General features: G+C 39.7%; 1 protein-coding gene across 1 annotated transcript in view; it reads left to right on the plus strand.

Annotated features, from left to right (window-relative positions):
* The window catches only part of Mib1 (mindbomb E3 ubiquitin protein ligase 1), a 110,269-nt gene that overhangs the window by 18,600 nt on the left and 70,159 nt on the right, over window positions 1-21,510 (plus strand). Inside the window, exons 2-6 of the mRNA XM_005372691.2 lie at window positions 8,407-8,578; window positions 10,518-10,647; window positions 17,324-17,428; window positions 19,755-19,821; window positions 20,781-20,985. Coding sequence (XP_005372748.1) covers window positions 8,407-8,578; window positions 10,518-10,647; window positions 17,324-17,428; window positions 19,755-19,821; window positions 20,781-20,985 — 679 coding nt within the window. The remainder of the gene's footprint in view (window positions 1-8,406; window positions 8,579-10,517; window positions 10,648-17,323; window positions 17,429-19,754; window positions 19,822-20,780; window positions 20,986-21,510) is intronic.

Consider the following 21,510-nt stretch of genomic DNA (forward strand, 5'->3'; position numbering starts at 1 on the left):
AAAAAAAAAAAAAAAAAAAAAAGTAATTCAGAAGTTGACTACTATAAATATTTGCTTAGAGTTCCTGATGTTTTTGTTTTTAGTTTTAATTTTATGTGGGCTATACAGCATCTCTGATGCTTTTAAGTACTCTTGCTTGACTCACTGCTGCTTAGAATTAATACATACTTGGTGCAGAACCTTTGGAAATTAAAAGGGACAATCTCATTCTCATGTTTTGGAAGTTTTCTTTTGAATTTTTTTTATGCCTGTGTATTATATAATTTTTTCCTCCTAAACTGCTATACTATAGTTCTTTACAAACTACCTGATGAGATGATAATTCATCATACCAGCAACAGGATTTCTACATTTTTTTTTTTTTTTTGATTTCTACATATTTTAACTCTATAGAATTTCCTTTTATGGACTGACGTAGTCTACATATAAATAATTGCATATTTTTAACATTGTTAAATTTTTTATCTGCTATAAACAATTGAATATCTTTTTTTTGTACTGGGAATCGAACTCAGGACCTTGTGCTTGCCAGGCAGGCGCTTATGCCACTGAGCTATATCCCTAGCCATGAATATCTTTGATGTACTGTTAAAAATGTGAAAAGTAGGGTCAAAATGTTTTAAGGCAATTGAAACATTTTGCAAATGTATCAATGTATATTTTTCTTGCAGTGGTGTCTGACTGGCTTTCTTGGCATATCATTAGTTTACAGTGGGTTAGTGTTTTTAATCTGGGCCAGTTTGAGAGAATCACTGTGGTGCAGGCTCACGTGTGTATAATGCTGAGATTGTACCGAGGGCCTTACATGCTAGGCAGATGCCTTACCACTGAGCTACATCCCCAGCCTTCTTGTTTTTTTTAATTATAAAATTATTACCATGCTTATAGTAACATTTGAGCAATACAAAAGCATAAAGAAGAAAACATGACCCCCCCACCCCATTGTGAAGCTCCAGCCATTATCGTCAGTTTGTTGTGGGTTTTCCTATTTTTTCTAGCTGTGTACTCTGCATGTGGGTGTGGTACATTAATACAACGATGATATAGGACCTCCAAGTAGTCCAGATAATGTAAGGGAAATATTATAAGTCCCAATCTGCTAGAGGTCCCATACTAAGTTTATGATCTCTACGGTTTTTCTAAAATAGAATAATGAATTCTAGGAACAATGGAGGTTAAGAATAGGATATATTTATTGAGGGAAAGACAGCTTCTGTCCAAGAGAGACAGAAGAGGGTTTGAAAGTGGTTCGCCAGCACCCAGATTCCCAAGGAAGTTTTGTAGAGCAAAACCATGAGGTGAAGTGGGTATGAGGTGGGACAAAAACTACAATCAACTAATAAGATTAAAAGTGTAGTTGCTCAGGTAACATTGATCCAGTGGGAAATCCCAAGGTAGATATGAGGAGGGACAAAACTATAGTAAACCAATAAGATTACGTGTATAATCACTTAGGTAATACTGATTAAATGGGGCTTAAATTGGGAAAGCAAGTCACATAGCAAATGCATGTAGCAAACAGGGGCTTTTCCTGGAAGGGAAATTTTGGTCCCCCCTCCATGGTAATTGATGCCTTTTAAGACTATCAATCACTGCCTTGCATCCCTAGGGGAAGTATGTGGGTGTGTCTTTCCTCTGTCCTGAGGCCTGACCTTCAACAAATGCACCTCCAGCTACGGTTGTCTTCTGCACTAACTTTTTCCAAGGGCCTAGCCTTGTCTGACTGCGTGTAATATTTCTAAATAACTTAGCTGTCTACAATAACATGACACGTGTGACCTCTAGAGTTTGTTTCATATGTAGACTTTCCTTAACATTGTAAAATATGTTTAACTTTGTTGGTAATTTTATAGTTTTTTTATTTTTATTTTTGTACAGAGTGTTGCTATGTAGTCCAGGCTGGTTTTGAACTCTGTAGCCCAGGCTGGCCTTGAACTTGGCAGTGATCCTCTTGCCTCAGCCTCCCAAGTGCTGGGATTATATACATGCACCACCACGCCTGGCATTTTATTTTTTTGAGAGAGGGTTGTGCTTTGTTAGTTCATGCTGGCCTTGAACTCACTATGTAGTATAGTCCAGGCCTGTCTCAACTCACAGTAGTCCTCCTACCTCAGCCTCCCAAGGGCTGGGATTTCAGGCACGCACCACCATACCCAGCAGTAGTTCTTATTTTTAAAATGATATTTAGCTCTTTTTATTTTTTTGACAGTTTCTAATCAGATTTTTATTGGTACATTTTAAATATATATATTGATCACATTCATCATAGAGAATTTGTACCTGTACATGATACAGCTTTTCTTTTTTAGCTCTTTATCTTAAATTTATTTTTATTTCGTTGTGGAGTAGGAAATTCTAATTTAACAAACTTTGTTCCAGTGACCATGGTTACATAACACATTACACTAAAACTCAGTAATGTAAAACAGTTTATGTGTTCATAGCCTGGTGGGCCAAGGATTCAGCAGTGGTGTAGTGAGCGATGGCTCTTGGTTATTGCACCTTGTGTGGGCCTTTGCTGGAAGCACCAGCAGCTGGGGACTGGCATAGTCACTGAGGCCTTTCTTCATAACGGTGTCCTCCTGTCCCTTCCCCTGTGGGAGCTTCAGAGTATCCTGCTGTGCTTTTGCTGTGAGAGCCCAGTGCAGATAAGGTGTGACTCTTGAGGGATATGAGAGTACAGCTGATGGGGACAAACAAGTGACTACCTTCAGAGGTCGCATGGTGTCACTTCCTCTGCACACTGTTGGTTGAAGTAGTTACAGGTGTCTAGCTAGATCCACAGGGGAGGGAAGCAGCCCTTGCCTCTTGATGGTGGATGTCATTGTCCCACAAAGAGCATGTGGGACGCCATGTAGATTGGTGTGACCATCTGGAGAATCCAGTCTGGCCCATCTCTCCGTGTTGGACTGATAGTTTTCTGGGAACATGACCAGTGTCCGTGCATGTGTAAAGCACAGGTATGCATATACGCTTATTTCAGTAGGGAAATATGTGAACTTTTAAAAGTCAGACAATGTAGCAGTTCTTGACATTTCTTTTCAAAAGTTATGTTTCATGAAAATTTAAAATTTACTTAGAATAGCCCTGTATCAGACAGTTGTCACAGTTCTCCAAAATTATCTTTCTGAGAGAGTAGTTTACTTTAAAACACTCTGGGCCAGGGATATAGCTCAGTGGCAGAAGTGCCTGCCTGGCAAGTGCAAGGTCCTGAGTTCGATTACCGTTACCAAAAAAATAAAACTTTCCATATTTGTGTTAGAAGTAATAATTACAGAATTATTGTTCCAAAATGGACAGCATATAGAATTGATTACTGCATCTTTTTTATTGTTGTTGTTGGAACTGGGGATTAAATACAGGCTCTTGCACATGCTAGACAAGTTCTGTACCACTGAGATGTGTTTGTTTCTTTTACAAATATTTTGACACAGGGTCTCGCTAACCTGCCCAGGTTGACCTCAAATTTATGATCTTCTTGCCTTGGTGTTCCAAGTAGTTGGGATTACAGATGTCTGGCTGAGCACATAATGATTTGTAGCAAAATATAGTTAAGTTCTCACTAATCCAACAGATGAATATGAGTATTTAATCTGGTTTGTGGACTGTTTGGTATTTTCATTTAAAAATTTTATTTTATATAAAAAAGTTAAGCTCTTTTCTGTGCATTTATTTATAGCCTCAGAAAGGAAAGATAGTTGCATTTAGCCCTTTGATAATATATTCTGAAAGACTGAAGCATATAATGCTAGTGAATGTTGACAGCATTGAGTTGTACAACTATAATTCTGTGACTTTAAATTTTGGTTTGTTAGATATTTAGGTTAGAGTATAATGTCTTTAGGGTTTATGGCTGGTGAAAATTTTCATGGTTGATGCAGTTAGACTTAATTTGGCATAGTATAGAAAGTATCATCATCACATCATCATCATTATTATTATTTTTTATTTTTATTTTTAAATTTATTTTAAAATTAAAAGAAATATTTTTGTTTTTGAGACAGAGTCTCATGTAATCCAGGCTGGCCTCAAACTCAGTGGATAACCCAGGCTGGCCTCGAACTCATGGGCATCCTCCTGTCTCAGCCTTCTGAGTGGTGGGATTACAAGTGTGTTCCACCATGGTGGCTAGAAAGTATCATTTATTTACAAAAGTGGTGAATCACCTAACTGGCTTATGCAGTGCTATTTCTATGGCCACTTGGAGTAAAAACAGTTTAGAGGAACTGAGAAGATGGATCCGTGGTGGTGAACCTGTGGTACCCAGCAGCTGAGCGTGAGAGAACAGTTGTTTTTGCTAAACTAAAACCCCAGTATTCAGGTTTAACTGCACAGTTGGCACTTTGCACTAAGCAAGTGAGTTTTAGGTTGCAGTTTGGGGACTTGGTCCCTAAAAGATTTGGTGTCACTGTGATAGATGCTTTGGGAGGAAACCTGAAATACATAATATGAAGAGACTAACCATGGAAAACGGGAATTTGCTTAAATGGGCTCACTCATACATGAATAATTGAATGTAACTGCTGAGAAATTGAGAAGTTTATTCTTTGGTTTCTGTATAAATATTGCAGATTTTACCTGGGTTATGTGATGATTTTGATCACTAAATTATTTAAGTAGAGGGCTGAAGGTATAGCTCAGTGGCACAAGTGCCTGGCTGGCAAGTGTAAGGTACTGCATTCGATTCCCAGTACCAAAAAAAAAAAAAATTATTTAAGTAGATGACTAAGAAATTTCATAAATCTATATTCAAATTAAACAGTATAATTCTTTTTTTTTTTTTTTTTTTTTGGTCTTTTTGAGACAGGGTCTTGCTATACAGTTCAGGCTGGCTTTTGAGCTCAGTTTGCAGCCCAGGCTCATCTCGAACTTGCAACGAACCTCCTGCCTCAGCCTCCTAAGTGCTGGGATTACAGGCATGTGCCACCATGCCCAGCTAAACACAGTATAATGCTTTTATTTACATTTTACTTTAAGTGTGTTAGAGCATGTCCACTTCACTGTCACCTCAGCCTCCACATGCAAATGGAGTGTGAAGTACTTGTGCAGTTTGCAGTTCACAGTATTGGTCCTTGTAAGGAATGCAAGAACCAGAAACCAGCTGAGACTACCAGGCTTGTGTAAAGGCAACATGGTGTGTAATTTATTATTCCTAGGTGCAGGCAGACACAGGGCAAAAAGGCCAACTGTAGGAAACACAGAGAAGTGGGCCCCTTTCATAGGGATTGAAAGCAGGCAAGGGACATTAGACAGAAAGTTTTCTGTTTTTTTGCTTTTCCCTTCCTTCTTTTCTTTATCCCCTCATTCTCCCACCCTAGTTTCTCTTAGGTGGAAGAGGTTAATAAGCATGTGTGATCATAGTTCTGTGGCAGTCTTGCATCTCAGTGGGCAAAGACCTTGCAGTGTCCTGTGTAAATCCTTGGATGTCTCCAGATATCCTGAGACCTGCAAAATTCCTTGACCTGTCTTACCTCCTTTGTGGCATCCTGTCCTTGCGGATGTCAGCCTCAGTACTGAGCTGAGTTCTCTGCTGAGAATAGTGCCTCTGCTGGCAAGAAGGTTAGGGGCTGAGAGAGTCAAGTCTGATTTGAGCCTTATAGCCTTAGAGTAGTTGAAGTTGATTTGAAATACTATGTAACTAGTAAGTTATAGAACTGTTCATTCATTTACTCATTCATTCATGTATTTGTTTTTTGAAGTGGCGTCTCCCTATGTTGCTCAAACTCCCGGGCTCAAGCAGTCTTCCTGCCTCAACCTCCTACTGGCAGAAACTATAGCTGTGGGCTGGGCTCTTTCTACCACTTAATATACCAGTACATTTGCACCATTCAGGAGTCATGTCTGATCTTGGCATTTCTCAGCCCAACTATCATTTATGTCCTAGTCTGATTATATTTTATGTTCTTGCTCAAACATGAAACCTCCTGGTTCATTGAACATTGCTCTTCTGTGATTTCTTCATCCATCATTTCTTTGAAAACTTTCCTTATTTTTCTGATTTAGTTTAGTCTCCCTGATGAGTTTATTTCTATCAGCGGGGAACAGAGGGTGTTTTTTTGTTTGTTTTTGGTAGTGCTGGGGATGAAACCCAGAGCTTCATGTTCTTGTATGCTAGATAAGGTCTGTATTACTGACCTGTATCCTGAGCCCTAATTAGAATGTTTCTATTTTTGTTTTTGTTGTTGTTGGTGGTGGCTCTCTTGTCTTCAAGCAGAGCATTTCTAAATTTTAGGGTATTCTGCTTAATTGCCTGTTTTTAACATCTCTAATATTTATCTCATTTGTACCTTCTATATCTTTTGTCTAAAATCGTCTCTTTGCACTTTTTATTTTTAGTTTCACTGTGTTGGGAGTTGAACCAGGGGCTCACCTGTGCCAAGCAAGCACTTTACGGTTGAGCTATATCCCAGCCCTTACTTATTTTTATTCTGAGCCAGAGTCTCACCAAATTGTCCAGGGTGACCTTGAATTTGTATCCTTCTGCCTGTTCCTCCCCAGTAGCTGGGCCTACAAGGGTGTGCTCCTCACTGCAGCTGATCCTAAAGAGCTCTTGACGTTCTTTCCACGTCTGCTGTCCCTACTCTAATTGAAACCACTGTTGTCTTACTTGGACTGCTTCATACTTCTTACACCTTGGCTCTTCTTTCTCTAGCTACTTTGGCTTTCTTCCTGTCTCTTCTCTACACTTATGGCAAGAGTGATATTTGAAAACAACAGAGGACCTGTCCTTCAGTAGGACTGAAAAGTTAATTCTGAATGAATCAGTATGATGATGAGTGATATCTGCTGTTTTCTGTCCCTATAGTTAGGCATTTGTCCAGTAGAAGACTGCAGAAAGATTGCATATAAAATATATCTGATGTTGGAGTTCCTTGCTCTTTTGTAGCCTAGTAGGTGCCCCAGTTTCCCTGCAGTGCTCTTCCTCCTGACCTCACCTTTCTTCTTTTCTTCGACTTAACCAGGCATGGGCTTATACTCAGTCTGATCATTTGTTTATAATCTGGTTATTTGTTTTTTTTTTTTGCGGGGGTGGGTACTGAGAATCGAACTCAGGACCTCGCACTTGCCAGGCAGGCACTTGTGCCGCGGAGCTGTATCTATCCCCTGCCTAATCTGGTTATCTGGATATAGAATGTGAAGGTTTTCCCTTCTTGACAGGCAGTAGCAATAGTGTATTTTTGTAGAATTTAGTGGTAATAGTATTTTGTACTCTAGTTGGGTACATTTATAACACATTGTTATTGGATATTTAGAACATATTGGTTCATGTTTAAGAACATGCTACCTTCTCCAAATGGAACTGAGGTTCTGAGAATGAAAAGGACTCCTTCCTTTTGTTATAGAAAATTTCTCAACCTAGACAAAACAGAGGATAGTAATTGACTCTTCTTGTACCCATTGCCCAACTTCAGCATGGCTAATCTTGTTTCATCTAAATCTTACCTATTTCCCCTGTAGCCACCCCTAGGTATTTATTTAAAAATACTACCATAATGGTATTTTGAAATAAATACCATTATTATATATGCAAATACTTTAATTACAATTACTTTTTCAAGGGTATAAAGACAGCTGTTGACAGAGTCAGAACTTGAATCCAGGAGAGTGTCAGTCACTGCTGTGCCTGTGATAATAGCTCTTGCTTATAGTTTAATACCCAGGATGTCTTCATAAAGTGGTGAGCTGGGTGTGGTGGCACACACCTGTAATCTCAGTACTCTGGAGGCTGAGGCAGGTGGGTGGCTGCAAGTCTGAGGCCAACCAGGGCTAGATAGTTCACGGCCTGCCTGAACTGCATAGCAATGTCTACAACCACATATTACTTAGAAAATTATGGTTTTAATTTATTGAACAAGTGGTTTTAGTATCACAGGATTGTGAAGGAAAAGTACCCCCAATTCTGCTACCCTAAGATGAAGGTTATGTTCATCACTTTATGGGGTATCTTTTGTAGTTTAAATGTCTGCCTCATCCATCCATGTGAATAATTTTAGTGGAGGTCATTTTATGGAGTGCTGCTTTTTCCTTAAGAGGGGGAAAGCACCCCAACAGAAGATGATTGTTTTCCTTTAAATGGGGAAATGTGCTTGCCAGTCCTTTTCTAAACTGTATTCTTTGTAGGGAAAAACTCAAACCCTATGGTAAATGCTTAAGTTAATTGATAGTTTGTTTACATAATATGATAAACTTATTTGGGAGAATAGGTCGAAATTCTTCCAAAGATTTCTGAGTTATTCTAGTCTGGAACATTACATGGTAGTAAAGGGTTCTTTTTAATCTGCTTTGAACCTAAGTTTCAGTTTATGTATGAGAACAAGATAAGTGTAGCACAATTGTATTCTTGGAAGGAAATAATGTGCAAGTAAGTATTTGTAAGTAATGTAAGTATGTATCTTCGTTTAATAGGCATCAAGCATGACGGGACTATGTGTGATACCTGCCGCCAGCAACCCATCATTGGCATCCGGTGGAAGTGTGCTGAGTGCACAAATTACGATCTGTGCACAGTGTGTTATCATGGAGATAAGCACCACTTGAGGCATCGCTTTTACAGAATTACTACGCCAGGAAGTGAGAGGTAGGGGAAGTAATTTTTTCTTCAGTCCTGACTTCCTTTGAACTTAAGTTTTATACTACTTAGCCTTACAAATAGGGTTAGAAATAGCTTCTGACAAGTTGGTTTAGGAGGAGGAGGAAGCAAATAGCAAGATAGACGTGGACCAGTGGAGGAGTTTTTTGAAGGTGCAACTGTACAGACTTTTCTGGGATCGCTGGGCTGTTCTTACTGTAGCACAGACACTTGGTACCATTCAGCAATTAGAAATGTGAGGGCAGCCCGAGAAGGCCCGATTATTTTTTCCTCGCTGTGTTTTCTATTCTCTTAATTGCTACCAGATGAACATTAGGTCCCATTGGTTGAGATCACATGACAGCCACTGTGTTTGTGGAGATTTGAAAACAAGCAAGACAGTAATTATTGAGTTTACAGTTGGAAGAAAATGATGGGTCAGTTGATCATCATGTGCTGTTTTGTACTATAGTAGAGATATGTGTTATGTGTCTTAGAAGCAATGGGAGGTGTATTAATTGTTGACAGTCTGGAGTTTTGGGTGATTGAATCTTCTTGTGTGGTATCTTAGCTACTTTCCTTGTTGCTGAGAATACCTAACACCCAAAGTTAAAGGAAGAAAGGTTTATTTTGTCTCGCAGTTTGCAGAGGTTTCAGTCCATAGTTGGCTGGATCTAAGGCATGGCAGAGGGGCAGTGCAGAGGAGAAACAGTTAATGGCAGGCAGAAGGCAGCAACAGCAGCCTACCTTTCCTTTTATCTCTTCCAGGCTACCTGCCCTTTGGGTGGTACCACCCATCCCCAGGCTGGGCCTTCCTATTATCCATATCCAGAACTACGCCAAACCAATCAGTGGTGTGATTTAGTAATCACATACCCTTAGTCCCATCCTCATGTACTTAATCCAGCATCACACACCCTAGATCCAGCCACCTCTGGAACTCTCCCTCCTGTGTCTGCGTGAGGCTTTCGGGGGACATCTAGATGTAAGCTATAACATGTAGAGAAGAATAATGCATAGGAATAGGAATATAGCCAATTAGAGAGCTGGGGGTAGTGATAAACAGAGTTTTGATTTACAGTGTCTTGTCACTTATTAACTGAGTAATTTTAAACAAGTTATTTCTTTATTGTCTTTTGCTTACAAAAGCTAAGAAATAGTAGAGACATTCTAAGAATAAATAGAAAAATAAGATAAAATTAGAAAAAAAACAAAACAAAAACCTGAAACCTGCCTGAATGCAAGAATAAGGATATAGAGCAGTGAGAGATGGCTTTGGAAAGCACGCTGGGCTGGGTAGCTGAATTTACATCTTTTTCAAGGTCCATAATCTTGTGTAAGTATGCAGTACTTTGGAGGCAGTATAGTATAGATCAGATCCTGGCCACAGAGATATTTTACTCTTATACATAGTACTCTGAATTTTTGAATTCTTGCTGACCTTGTATGGATTCTTAGAACACACATACCCGGGAAGACTCAATGCCAGACCTTACTTTTGCAGTGCTGCAGCTGACTGAAGTGAGGCGCCCCTGTGCTGCTTTGATGGTGTGCGCTCTGGAGTTGTCCAGAGCTCTGCTGCTCCTACCGTCTTACCTAGTCTCAGGTCCTGTGCTGTCTGCCACCTGTGGTTGTGGTTCCGTCCTTCCTAGGCCCTTGTTTCGGCTACTCACGCGGCAGCCGAAGTGGAATTTGAGTTGGCCACCTCTACATAGTAAAGTGTAGTGGTACCCTGAAGTGGTTAGAGTGGGTTCGTATTTTGACCTCATGACTTTTTGACTTATGTGACCCTGGCCAGATTATTTTTTTGACTTGAGTCTTCGTAAAATGGATAATGTTGCATTATTTTTTTCTTAAGGAGTGTAATACACTTTACACATGTGTAAGTGCTTTTACATATAAATATTACCCATGTTTATATAAACTTGAAAATAAATTTTATTTTTAGGGTTCTGTTAGAGTCTCGCAGGAAATCTAAGAAGATCACAGCCAGAGGAATATTTGCAGGTGCCAGAGTGGTTCGAGGAGTGGACTGGCAGTGGGAAGACCAGGACGGAGGGAATGGGCGCCGGGGAAAGGTACCGCATCCTCCGCAGTCACCAGTGCCTGAGCATTGCCCCTTCCGGAGATTCCGATGGCTGATGTGGATGAACCTCTTGGCCTATTCTTTTTCCTGTGCAACGAACAATTTTTAAATCTTGACTTCTCCATTTTTCTGTTTCTGGGAAGAAAACAGATTGTTCCGGTATTTCGTATATGTTGATATTTGTTGCTCAGAATGCTTTCCTGAATACCCTACTTGGGTTAGACCTCCCTAAATAATGTTTCGTGCTCCTGACTTCCATGCTGCTAAAATTTCATGTGCCGAGGGTAGCTCAGCGGTAGAGCACATGCTTAGCACTGCCTGTTTTGTGTTTTGTTTTTTGGTTTTTCTCCGGTACCGGGAACCGAGCTCACGACCTTGCGCTTGCCAGGCAGGTGCTTTGCCGCTGAGCTAAATCCCCAGCCCCCTAGCACTGCCTTTTAAAAAGGAATCAATTTATTTGACTGGTTGTTTATTCTGTTCACCCAAAGACCTGTTTCAGAGGAGCAATAGGCAGCTTCCTTTTTTTTCTTTAAGTTTGGCTGAGGACCTTGCCATGTTAGGTGAACGCTCTGCCCTGGAGCTGTATCCCCACCGGCATCAGTTTCCTGGTGAGCCAGGCCAGTGGAGGACTGCCGGGCTCATTCCTAGCGGTTACTCTGAAGGGAGTTTTACCTTTTAAAACTGTGGTACTTTGAGCTGGAGTGGGGTCAGTGAGTTGTTGCTTATATCTATTTTGAATCTCATGTTCCTTTGGCTGGTTATTCATTCATTGATTCATTTGGCCAGGAGGAAGTATTGAGCATGTTCTGTGCTATGCTGCATGTGAGGTGGCCGGAAGTGAGTGGCACTTCACACAGAGGCTTAGGTGTCATCACCATTGGTTCCCCTGTTCATGCTTTGAAAAGCATTGAAGAGTGACGATTTTATTTTATTTTTTTTTATTTTTATTTTTTTTTGGTTTTTCTCCGGTACCAGGAACCGAACTCACGACCTTGCGCTTGCCAGGCAGGCGCTATGCCGCTGAGCTAAATCCCCAGCCCCAAGAGTGACGATTTTAAACATAGGTATTATCTGAGAAACTTTTCAGAAGAACTCAGAAGTCTCTTTTGTATAGACTGCTATCTATACAAAATAGAAGTCGAACTCAGGACCTCATGCTTGCCAGGCAGGTGCTGTGCCACTGAGCTATATTCCTGGCCCCTCAAATAGTTTTCTAAGTTCACCGTAATTCTACTGATTTTATTTTATTTTAAATAGTAAAATATTTTAATATTTGGAAGTCAGACAAATGTATTTAAGTACTTCATTTTTGCCAGGTGTGATGGCACATGCCTGGAATCCCAGTTACTTGGGAGGCTGAGGCAGGATGATTACAAGTTCAAGGCCTAGGCAACCTAGTGAGAGACTCGGTCTTGAAAAAAAAAAAACGGCTGAGGGTATAGCATAGTGGTAGAGACCTTGCCTAGCATGTGTGAGGCCCTGGGCTCAGTCCTCACCCGAAGCAAAGCAAAACAAAACAAAAACTTGATTCTTACTAAGGAAAGAAACTTTTGCCTTTTTGAATGAAAAAATGTATCGGTCACTTGGTATGTGCATGTTTCTGTTTAAAGCATCAGAGATACAGCAATAAGCAAGGAAGATGAGATTCTACCTTCCTGGAGCCTATATTCTTATTAAGGGAGAGAGACAAACAAAAAAATCTAAATGTAAATTCTTGAGAATGTAGTGTGATGCGTCACCTCACAACTTGTTAGAGATATGACAGATCCACTTCCTGGATTTGCTAAATCAAGATCTTCATTTTAACAAAATCCCTAGTTCATTTAAAGTTTGAGAAGCATTACTCTGAAAAGAAAAATAGAGCCACGTGACTTTGGAGAAGTTGCCCCTTCTGTGTTGGTGGATCTCCAAGGGAATGTGCTCGGCGGGCCGGTGGGAGAGATAAGCCCGCTTAGCAAATAATCCTGTGTGAAGGTCCCGACCCTGCTCCTCAGCAAGGCACCTTCACAGTGAGCAACCTCCGCAGCCTTCCCTCCGCCTCTGCAAGCTCCCCTTCTTAGCAGCCCTGCCTTCCACGCCAGTGAATGCGTAAATGTATGTGAGAGTTTAGGTAGTAAAGTGAACACTTTTGTCCTCAGTATCCAGATCATGGAGTAGAATAAGTACCCTTAAAAGCTTTCTTTGTGTCCTGTCTTAGTTTCAGCACCTGCCCCCACGATAACTAATGTCGTGAGTTTTGTATTGATCATTCCCTTGTTTTTCTCTACTGGTTTTTCATTCGGCATTGTACCCTACAACAATTGGTGTTCAAGTTTTGAAAGTCCAAGCAGCTATGCACAAACCTACCTGTTTTAAGAACTGCACAGAATCTGTGCTTTTAGGTGAAGGATCCAGGAGAACATGAGCGGAATGGATTGTATTGGATAGCTGCCTGGCTTCAGCGCCATTGGGAGTTTGTAGCGGTACTCTGGGACAGTCACTGTGAGTGCTGGGTGTGCAGGGCTCCCCTCCGTCCAGGATAGGCAGGGCTGGTCCTGCACGTTGGGCAGGAGTGTTGGCAAGGCATGGGCTGCTCTGTGGTTTTTGTTTCTGAGCTTACTGTAGCCCACCTCAGAGTTGGAGGCGTAGTTGGAACAGCAGATCTGGCTGGTAGGGAATGGATGGCGGAGGGGAGAGTGGGAGTGTTGCTGTGACACAGTGTGCCAAGCTCACTTGAGCAGCATGTGCTCAGGTCGTAGTGGCGCAGTGGTGGCAGGAACCATGATGGGATAAGCCTTCATGTTGTCTGGTCAGCGCATCCCTCTGGATGGGTCACCTTGGTGCCTGTGCCCTGTAGTCACTTGGCTGCTCTCACGACGTCCGCAGTGATGCTTTGCCTCTTTCCTGAGCACAGCTCGTGTTTTCTGTTGTACTTCCTCGTCTTGCTTAGCTAACTCTCTCCTGGGATAGTACTTTTTTTTTTTTTTTTAATTTGTTTCTTGAGACAGAGTCTTGCTAGGTAGTTTAGGTTACCCTTGAACTCACTATGTAGCCCAGTCTGACCTTGAGCTCAAAGTGATCCTCCTGCTTCAGTCTGCTGAGTGCTGGGATTACAGGTGTGCACTACCATGTCAGGTGATGTACACATTTTAATAACTTGTTTTGAAAGAGGGCATGAGAACTAGGTTTTTAATGCTTCTGTTCTAAAAAATGACTTTGTATTTTTCCCTACACATAACTATTACATGGTTAGAGAACTAGAAGTCATTTCTTTGTTAATGGGCTTTTGAGGGCAGTTGCTGAACTTTGAGGCCATTAAGTGGCACTTTCTTGAGGTTAGCTATATTGGTACTTTTTTTGGAGTAAAAAGTAAGCATCCTGGAGGCTTTGAGTCATCAGTATTAAATTTTTGGTTTGTTATGATTGAACACATGTTGCATTTTAAGAAGAAAATGAAAAATAAGTAAAACCATTTGAGTGAGGGACTTCCATATAATAAAAAATCTTCAGAGTATCATTGCTTAAGCACAAGTTTAAAACCACATAAATGTTTTCTTTTGAGGTGGTGAGCATTGAACACAGGACTTTGTATACCACGCTGAGCTATAACCACAGTCTAATTATATTTATTTTTGCCTGTGTGTGAATGAAGAAAGTTAACATCTTCCTTTCACTTCAGTGCTAGCTACTTTATCCCAGTTACCTGACATAACTCACATCAGTTGTGTGTTGTGTATTATTATGGTTTCTGATAGTGTTGGAGATTGGTGTTGGAGATAAGGTCCTTAAGCACGGTAGGCCTGTGCTCTGCCACCGACTATATCTCCAACCCTTGTTACCTCATTTGGAGATAAGTTGTCTCTTAAGTTAACCAGGGTGGCCTTGAACTTGGGTCCTCTTACTCCAGCCTCCAGAGCAGCTCGATTACAGGCATTCAGCACCCACAGTGCTGTGGGCTCCCTGTTGTTTGTTCTTTTTCATATTACCTGTGTTAGTACCTTAAGGTTACTTTTGTTTTATAGAGGCTTTTGAATACATGTTAATTAAAACAAGTTAGATCATATTTCTTTGTTTTTGAAACACATTTAATGAAAAATCTCAAATATACACATTTAATGGAAAATCTCAAATATGGAAAGTAACAAGAATAGTGTAATATAGTTCTGTACTCCTTACCCACTTTTTAATGGTTATGAACATTTTTAAAAATGCTGTTTGTTGAAAAAAGCAGATTCTTTACATTTGGTTATCTATGGTATTCTTTGTATTTTCTATAAATTTTAGGTGTATTAGAACTAGAACTAGAGGCTTAATTAGATTCAGATTCTTTTTTTTTTTAAGCTTTTTTGAGGCAGGGTCTCACTGTGTTGTTTAGGCTGGATTCACTATGTAACCCAGGGTAGCCTCAAACTCATGATGATCCTCCTGCCTCCACCACTGTGATCAGTGCTGGGATCATAGGCATGTGCCACCACACCTCGGAAGATTCAGTTTTATTTTGGTGCATGTACCTCACAAGCGGTGGCATGTATTTTCTGTTGCATTGTATTGGAGGCACATAATGTCTAATTATTTTACTATTAGTGATATTAAGGTTAATGAATAAGCTAGAGGTAGTACTCAGTGACCTTGTACCTCGTGGTTTTTGCAGAAATTCCATGTATATTTTATAATCAGGGTTAGTAGTATAACTAGTTTTTTTTTTTGGTACTGGGAATTGAACTCATGACCTTGTGCTTGCCAGGCAAGTGCTTTTGCCACTGAGCTAAATCCCCAGCCCTATAACTAGTTTTTATGGCTTCCACGTTGCTTCTTCGTCAGCAGTAACTCATATCATCATATTAACATGTGAAGGGATTTTAGAATTTATTCAGAATTGACTACTGAATTTGCTTATATTATAAGAAATTTGAAATTCAGGGTAAATTTGATTTTAAATAAAATTTATTTTTTAGCTGGTTGTGATGTTTTTGGTTCTTCCTCTAAAAATTCAGACATTGATAACAGTATAGTGTTTTCTTAACCAATGAAGCAGAGTCTGCTGTAGGAGAAGGTAAAGACTGCAGGTTTCACTTCAGAGCATTGCCGTGTAAGGCAGTGCAGTGGTGACTTGAGGGAGACCCTCCTCCCGGGACAGCATTGGGACCACGGGACTTGGGGGAGACCTCTGTTGGCAGCTAAGGGGATGGTAATACATGTTTTTCCTAGGCTGAGTAATAAATATATGGGTATTCATTTCTCTTTTTTATCTTATAAAATTTACATGCTATACTTTATAATGTACAATATATTTAAAAATTAAAAAAATAAATGGCCTCATTTACTGATGATTTAAAATATTTCTCCGCCTGGTGTGATGGCCCACGCCTGTAATCCTAGTACTCTGGAGGCTGAGGCAGGAGGATCCTTGCAAGTTCCAGACCAGGCTGGGCTACAAGGTGAGCTCAAGGCCAGCCTGAACTGCACAGCAAGACCCTGTTTCAAAAAGACCAAAAAATAATCTCAAATGATTAGATTAGATCTTAAACATGAAGCATATTATTTCTACAAAAGCATCATAAAATACCTAGCTCACGAAACTGTTTCCTACAAGGCAGAAAACAAAGGTCGCTGTATATTTTGTTGAAAGTAGTAGTATTGTTTTTTTGTTTTTTTTTTTTTTGAGACAGGGTCTCGCTATGCAGTTTAGGCTGACCTTAAACTCACTGTGTAGCCCAGGCTTGCCTTGAACTCATGGTAGTCTTCCTGCCTCAGCCTCCTGGGTGCTGGGATTATAGGTGTGTGCCACCATGCCCCGCTGAAAGTCTAGTTTGTTTTTAAGGTGGTGAAGGGTTGGTTGCTAATTCTGTGCCTGAATGGAGAGGCGCAGTCTGAATCCCGCTGACTTGGTGTTTGCTGTGTGTCATTTTGTGGCCCTGACTGGAGGTCCTTGAGCAGGGGCAGCCCGTGTGTGTGTGTGGGGGGGGTACGGGGAGGTCGCGGCAGGCTGTGCAGGTGGTGTCTGGCTCCTGCCGGAGAAACACTGTTTGAGCTTAGGTGACCTCGCTGCTTGTTGGGCAGAATGCTGCTGCAGGGAGAGACAGCGCTGTGAACATGGCCACGCAGGCTCTTTAGGCTCTTTTGCCGTCCATTTGTAGCTAACCAGAGAACCAGCTTATCTTGAATCATTTTGTGTATTTGTTCACAGCTACTAAGTTTCACATTGAGTAATTGCTTTAAAAGAATATGGCTGGGCGTGGTGGTGCACGCCTGTAATCCCAGCACTTCCGAGGCTGAGGCAGGAGGTTCACCATGAATTCGAGGCCAGCCTGGGCTACATAAGCACATTCAAGGCCATCTTGAACTGCGTAGAGAGACCTTATCATAAAAAAAAAAAAGAATATGGTACTGTTAAATCTTTTAAAAATGTAAAGATTTAAAATTTCATGTCAAATTATTTTCTATTAATCTATTGCTGTGATCCTTCAGATACCCAACTTAAAATTTCTATAGTGGTTTTAGAAAGTACCTTTTAATTCTGGAAGAATAGGGCTTTAATGATTATTTGTATGTTAGATATGGCATATTTGACAAGTCATTTTACTCATTGCACAGTTTGATAGGAGAAAAAATTTTTAAATACAATAATTAAGAGAATTAACTTCTTCCTTCCCTTTTAAAAAAGTTTCTTTGTCCCTCACTTCCGTTAGGTAACGGAAATCCAGGACTGGAGTGCGTCGAGTCCACATAGCGCTGCCTATGTTCTCTGGGATAATGGTGCTAAGAACCTCTACCGAGTGGGCTTTGAGGGCATGGTGAGTAGTGAGGATGCATGGGTGATGGTGGGTGGGTGAGGGGAGGAAATAACAGCCTGCATCGGACTCTTTCATCTTTGATTCTCCTCCCCATCTGTTAAAGTACAGCCTTTGAATCATGAATATACATTAACAGGGAAATCAGTAAAGTGAGAATTCAATAAACTTGTGAGACCTTTGCAGTTTTACTATACTTGTCTAAACTGTTTAGTAGTAAATATGATAGCCAGTATAGTAGGACATGCCTGAAATCCAGCATTCTGGGAGGCTGAGGCAGGAGGGTTGCAAGTTTGGAGCCCAGTTTTGGGGGTAACTTAGCAAGACTATCTCTTTAAAAAGGGGATGTAGCTTGGTATGAAGACCCTGGGTTCAGTCCCCAGTATTGCAAGACAAAAAAGTAAGTTTGATTTTTACTCTCGCTAAATGTTTGGATACCCTGTTGTGTCTTAATTTTATAGTTACTTGTACAGGTTAGGTCGAGTTTTATTTACTAAAATCTTTCAAAAAGATTTAGAATCATCTATAACGCCAGTGCTTGACTGGGTAAAATAAAGTTTTGTGGTGTATTGTTATTTTCTGTTCTGCTGACTGATAAAAGTATAAATTATAGTATGTATTAAACTTATTTTAAGGAGAGCTTTTTTCCTATTTTTTAACAGTGTAGGATTGATAAAAGATGATTAACCTAGAAATACTTAAGTGCTAAGGAGAATAATAGAGGTATATTCAGTTAATTGCTCTATATGTCTACATTCATGGATTGTTGTTCAAAAATTGACTTTGCTATTTAATTTGTATTACAATTCATGTGAACAGTAAAGCCTTTTTTGTCCTTTCAATCTTGAACGCATTCCCAATTTAAAACATTATTTAAATTTTATTTATTTCTCAACTGTCTTACATCTCTCACTAGGAAAGAGAAATCTCCTGTCACCTTAATATTTTCCATTTACATAGAAAAGCCACCATGTGAATTTTAGCAAGTAATTTGCTAAGTTTTATTATTGGATATAGTACCAGTCATCACTGTTTCATTATCATCTTATATCTCTGTTAGTTTTTAAATTGTGAATTTTTGTAGGATTTTGAGTATTTGCTTCAAAGGCTTATGTACTGTATGTGCTGAATGGTTTGTGTACATAAATTGGTGATGAGTAGTACTCCTTTGTTTATGTGGTTATGCCATCATTTAACGAGGTTTCTGTTGATGAGTGTCCCGCCTTCACAGGCGGTATGTCAGCAAACCTCCTTATGTATCTTTAGTCATTATGGGTATCTTTCTTTAGGGTAGATTCCTAAAAGTGGAATTGCTGGTTCAAGCAACTCGTTAAAACGATTTGACACTTACCTCTGGCCAGGAATGAGTGATACTCTATGTTCAGCTGGCATAAGTCGCTCTAGAGAGTTGGCTTCTGTGTGTGTGAATAAAGGAGCTGCTTTCCTTAATGGAGTAAGATGCACTAATCACTGACGGAGTACACCAGAATTATTAGGCATTTTAAAGCAAATTGAATTTTCTTCTAAACTTCCCAGCAACACCCCAAATTGTTCTTCTGAGTCCACATTTTTTGCTTTGTCTTAACACCAGAGGTGCCTCCCTATTGCACTTAAATAGTGCCGGAACTTGAGTTAACCAGGTATGGTGCAGCGAGGACTAAGTTGGAGTAAAGAGGGAAATGAGCCAGGCAAGAGTTCTGAAGGCTGGGTTTGTCCATCCCTATTTACTATGGCCTGGCGCTCAGTTCTGGACAGTGCCTTTACTACTTGTATTCACTTTCTTTCTTTGTAAAATAAGTTAATGCTTGTCCTCTGTATTTCATAAAATTGATTAGAAAGCTCAAAGAAGATTTCTTTTTGGTAAAAGTATCTTTCAAGTTAAATGTGTTATGTACATTTCAAATACTCGTTATAGTTCGTTTAGTGGCATGTGATTTTTAAAATACTGTGTTAAATACTCTATTATAATTAAAATTTTGAGCTTTAAAATCAGGATGTAAAAATTAAGTAAAGTATGCCCTTGCTGAGCGTGGAAGCACATGGCCTGTAATCGCAGGACTTGGGAGATGAGGCAGGAAGATTTTGAGATTGAGGCCAGCTTGGGCTACATAGTAAGACTGTCTCAAAAAAAAAAAAAAGATAACTCTCTGAAGATCAGATTTATAGCTTTCGAAACATGTTTTTGGAAGCAAGATGAAAGAAAGATGTTTAGTGTAATTGTTAACTCAGAAGTACTCTTCTGTTGTGGCTGTGTTCTGAATGAATTTTTTTGCCTATTTCAGGTATTGAAGTTCTCATGCATGACTTTTCTGGTTTCTTTTCTTCTTAGTCTGATCTGAAGTGTGTCCAGGATGCCAAAGGAGGTTCTTTCTACAGAGATCATTGCCCTGTGCTAGGTGAGTCAGCAGATTAGAGAAGATTTCTTAATAGTAGAATTGATGGATTCAGTAAAGTGTTTAAATTGGGCTTACAAAAATTATTCACCATTAGGCCAGGCATGGTGCTGCACACCTGTGACCCCAGCACTTGGGAGGCTGAGGCAGAGGGGCACTGTGAGTGCAAGGCCATCCTTAGCTACATAGTGAGTTCAAGGCCAGCCTTAACTACATGGTGAGGCCTTGTCTCAAAAAAAACAAAACAAAACAAAAAACAGATAGCAAAAAAATTGGTCACTATTAAGGTCATTTAGAAAGAAAGTTTCTTGATTTTAAAATGTGTTTTCTTTTTTGTTATTTATTTAGGCTCAGAGTTATGTCTTGAAGTGCTACAGCATTTATGTCATAATACATATTTGAAACATCTTTTAGCCATAAACATATCCTTGAAAAATTTCACATTAGATTATATCAGTATTGTATCTCATGCACTATTTAAAATGGGATTTGAAAGTTTAGTGCTTATAAATTTCTTAGAATTTTTGTAAGATTGACTTCTTAATAAAAGAACAGCTCCAAGATTAAGTTAACATAATAGATAAAATTCCATGTATCATTAAAATTTTTATTCTTTCCTGTGCTGGGGATTGTACTCACAGTCTTTAAATTGAGCTACTTCCTTAGCCTTTTAAATTTATTTTATTTTTACTTTTGAGACAAGGTCTTCACTAAGTTTTTAGGTGGGATGTGAACTTGGGGAACACTATGAATAATTGTAGGCAACACATAAGGCAAACAAGGTGAAGTGAACTAATTCCTAGAAAGGTAGAAACAATCAATGCTGATTAGAAGTAGAAAATCGGAGTAGACCTGTAACAAGTAGAGATTGAGTTAGTAATCATATCCATACAAAATGCAGTTATATGTTGTTCCTGTGTGTGTCTTTCTTCTTTTTTTCCTAACTACCTCTGAAATTACAGGTGAGCAGAATGGCAACAGGAATCCTGGTGGATTGCAGATTGGTGACCTGGTAAATATAGATCTAGACCTAGAAATTGTGCAGTCTCTGCAGCACGGTCACGGTGGATGGACTGATGGAATGTTTGAGACTTTAACTACCACTGGAACTGTCTGTGGCATTGATGAAGATCATGACATTGTAGTACAGTACCCAAGTGGCAATAGGTTGGTGACAGTTCTCAATTTTTGATAGAAAAGTTCCTTAAGGGAATAAATAGTGTAATTTAATCAGACTGTTAAAGTTAAATAGTAAATAGAAATGAGAGTATGTTGGTAAGATAGAGAGGTAAGAGAGAGCGGGAGTGTGTATATGTGAGTGAAATTATATATTTATGATACAAAATTTTGTATACTTAAAAGTTTTCCTCTAGGAGTGGAATATATTATATCAGTATTAAGTGAAAGTACAACTCAAAAACTGTTTGTTGAAAATGGACCATAGCAATCTGTGAATCAGAAAAGGTCCTATTAAAACTCCTCTGACCTATGTGTTTAGTCATCTCTTGACAGTACAGTTCTCCCATACTTAGATATGTGCACATACACTCATTCTTGTTTTTTTTTTTTTGTTTTTTTCAGCACTGGAGATTGAATCCAGGGCCTTTGCACTGAGATACAACCCCAGGCTTTTTTATTTATTTTTTGAGACAGGGTCTTCCTAAGTTACTAAATAGCCTAGGCTGGGGTTGA

Source organism: Chinchilla lanigera, unplaced genomic scaffold (genome assembly GCF_000276665.1).
Source record: "Chinchilla lanigera isolate Chin_1 unplaced genomic scaffold, ChiLan1.0 scaffold00001, whole genome shotgun sequence".
Taxonomy (NCBI): Eukaryota; Metazoa; Chordata; class Mammalia; order Rodentia; family Chinchillidae; genus Chinchilla; species Chinchilla lanigera.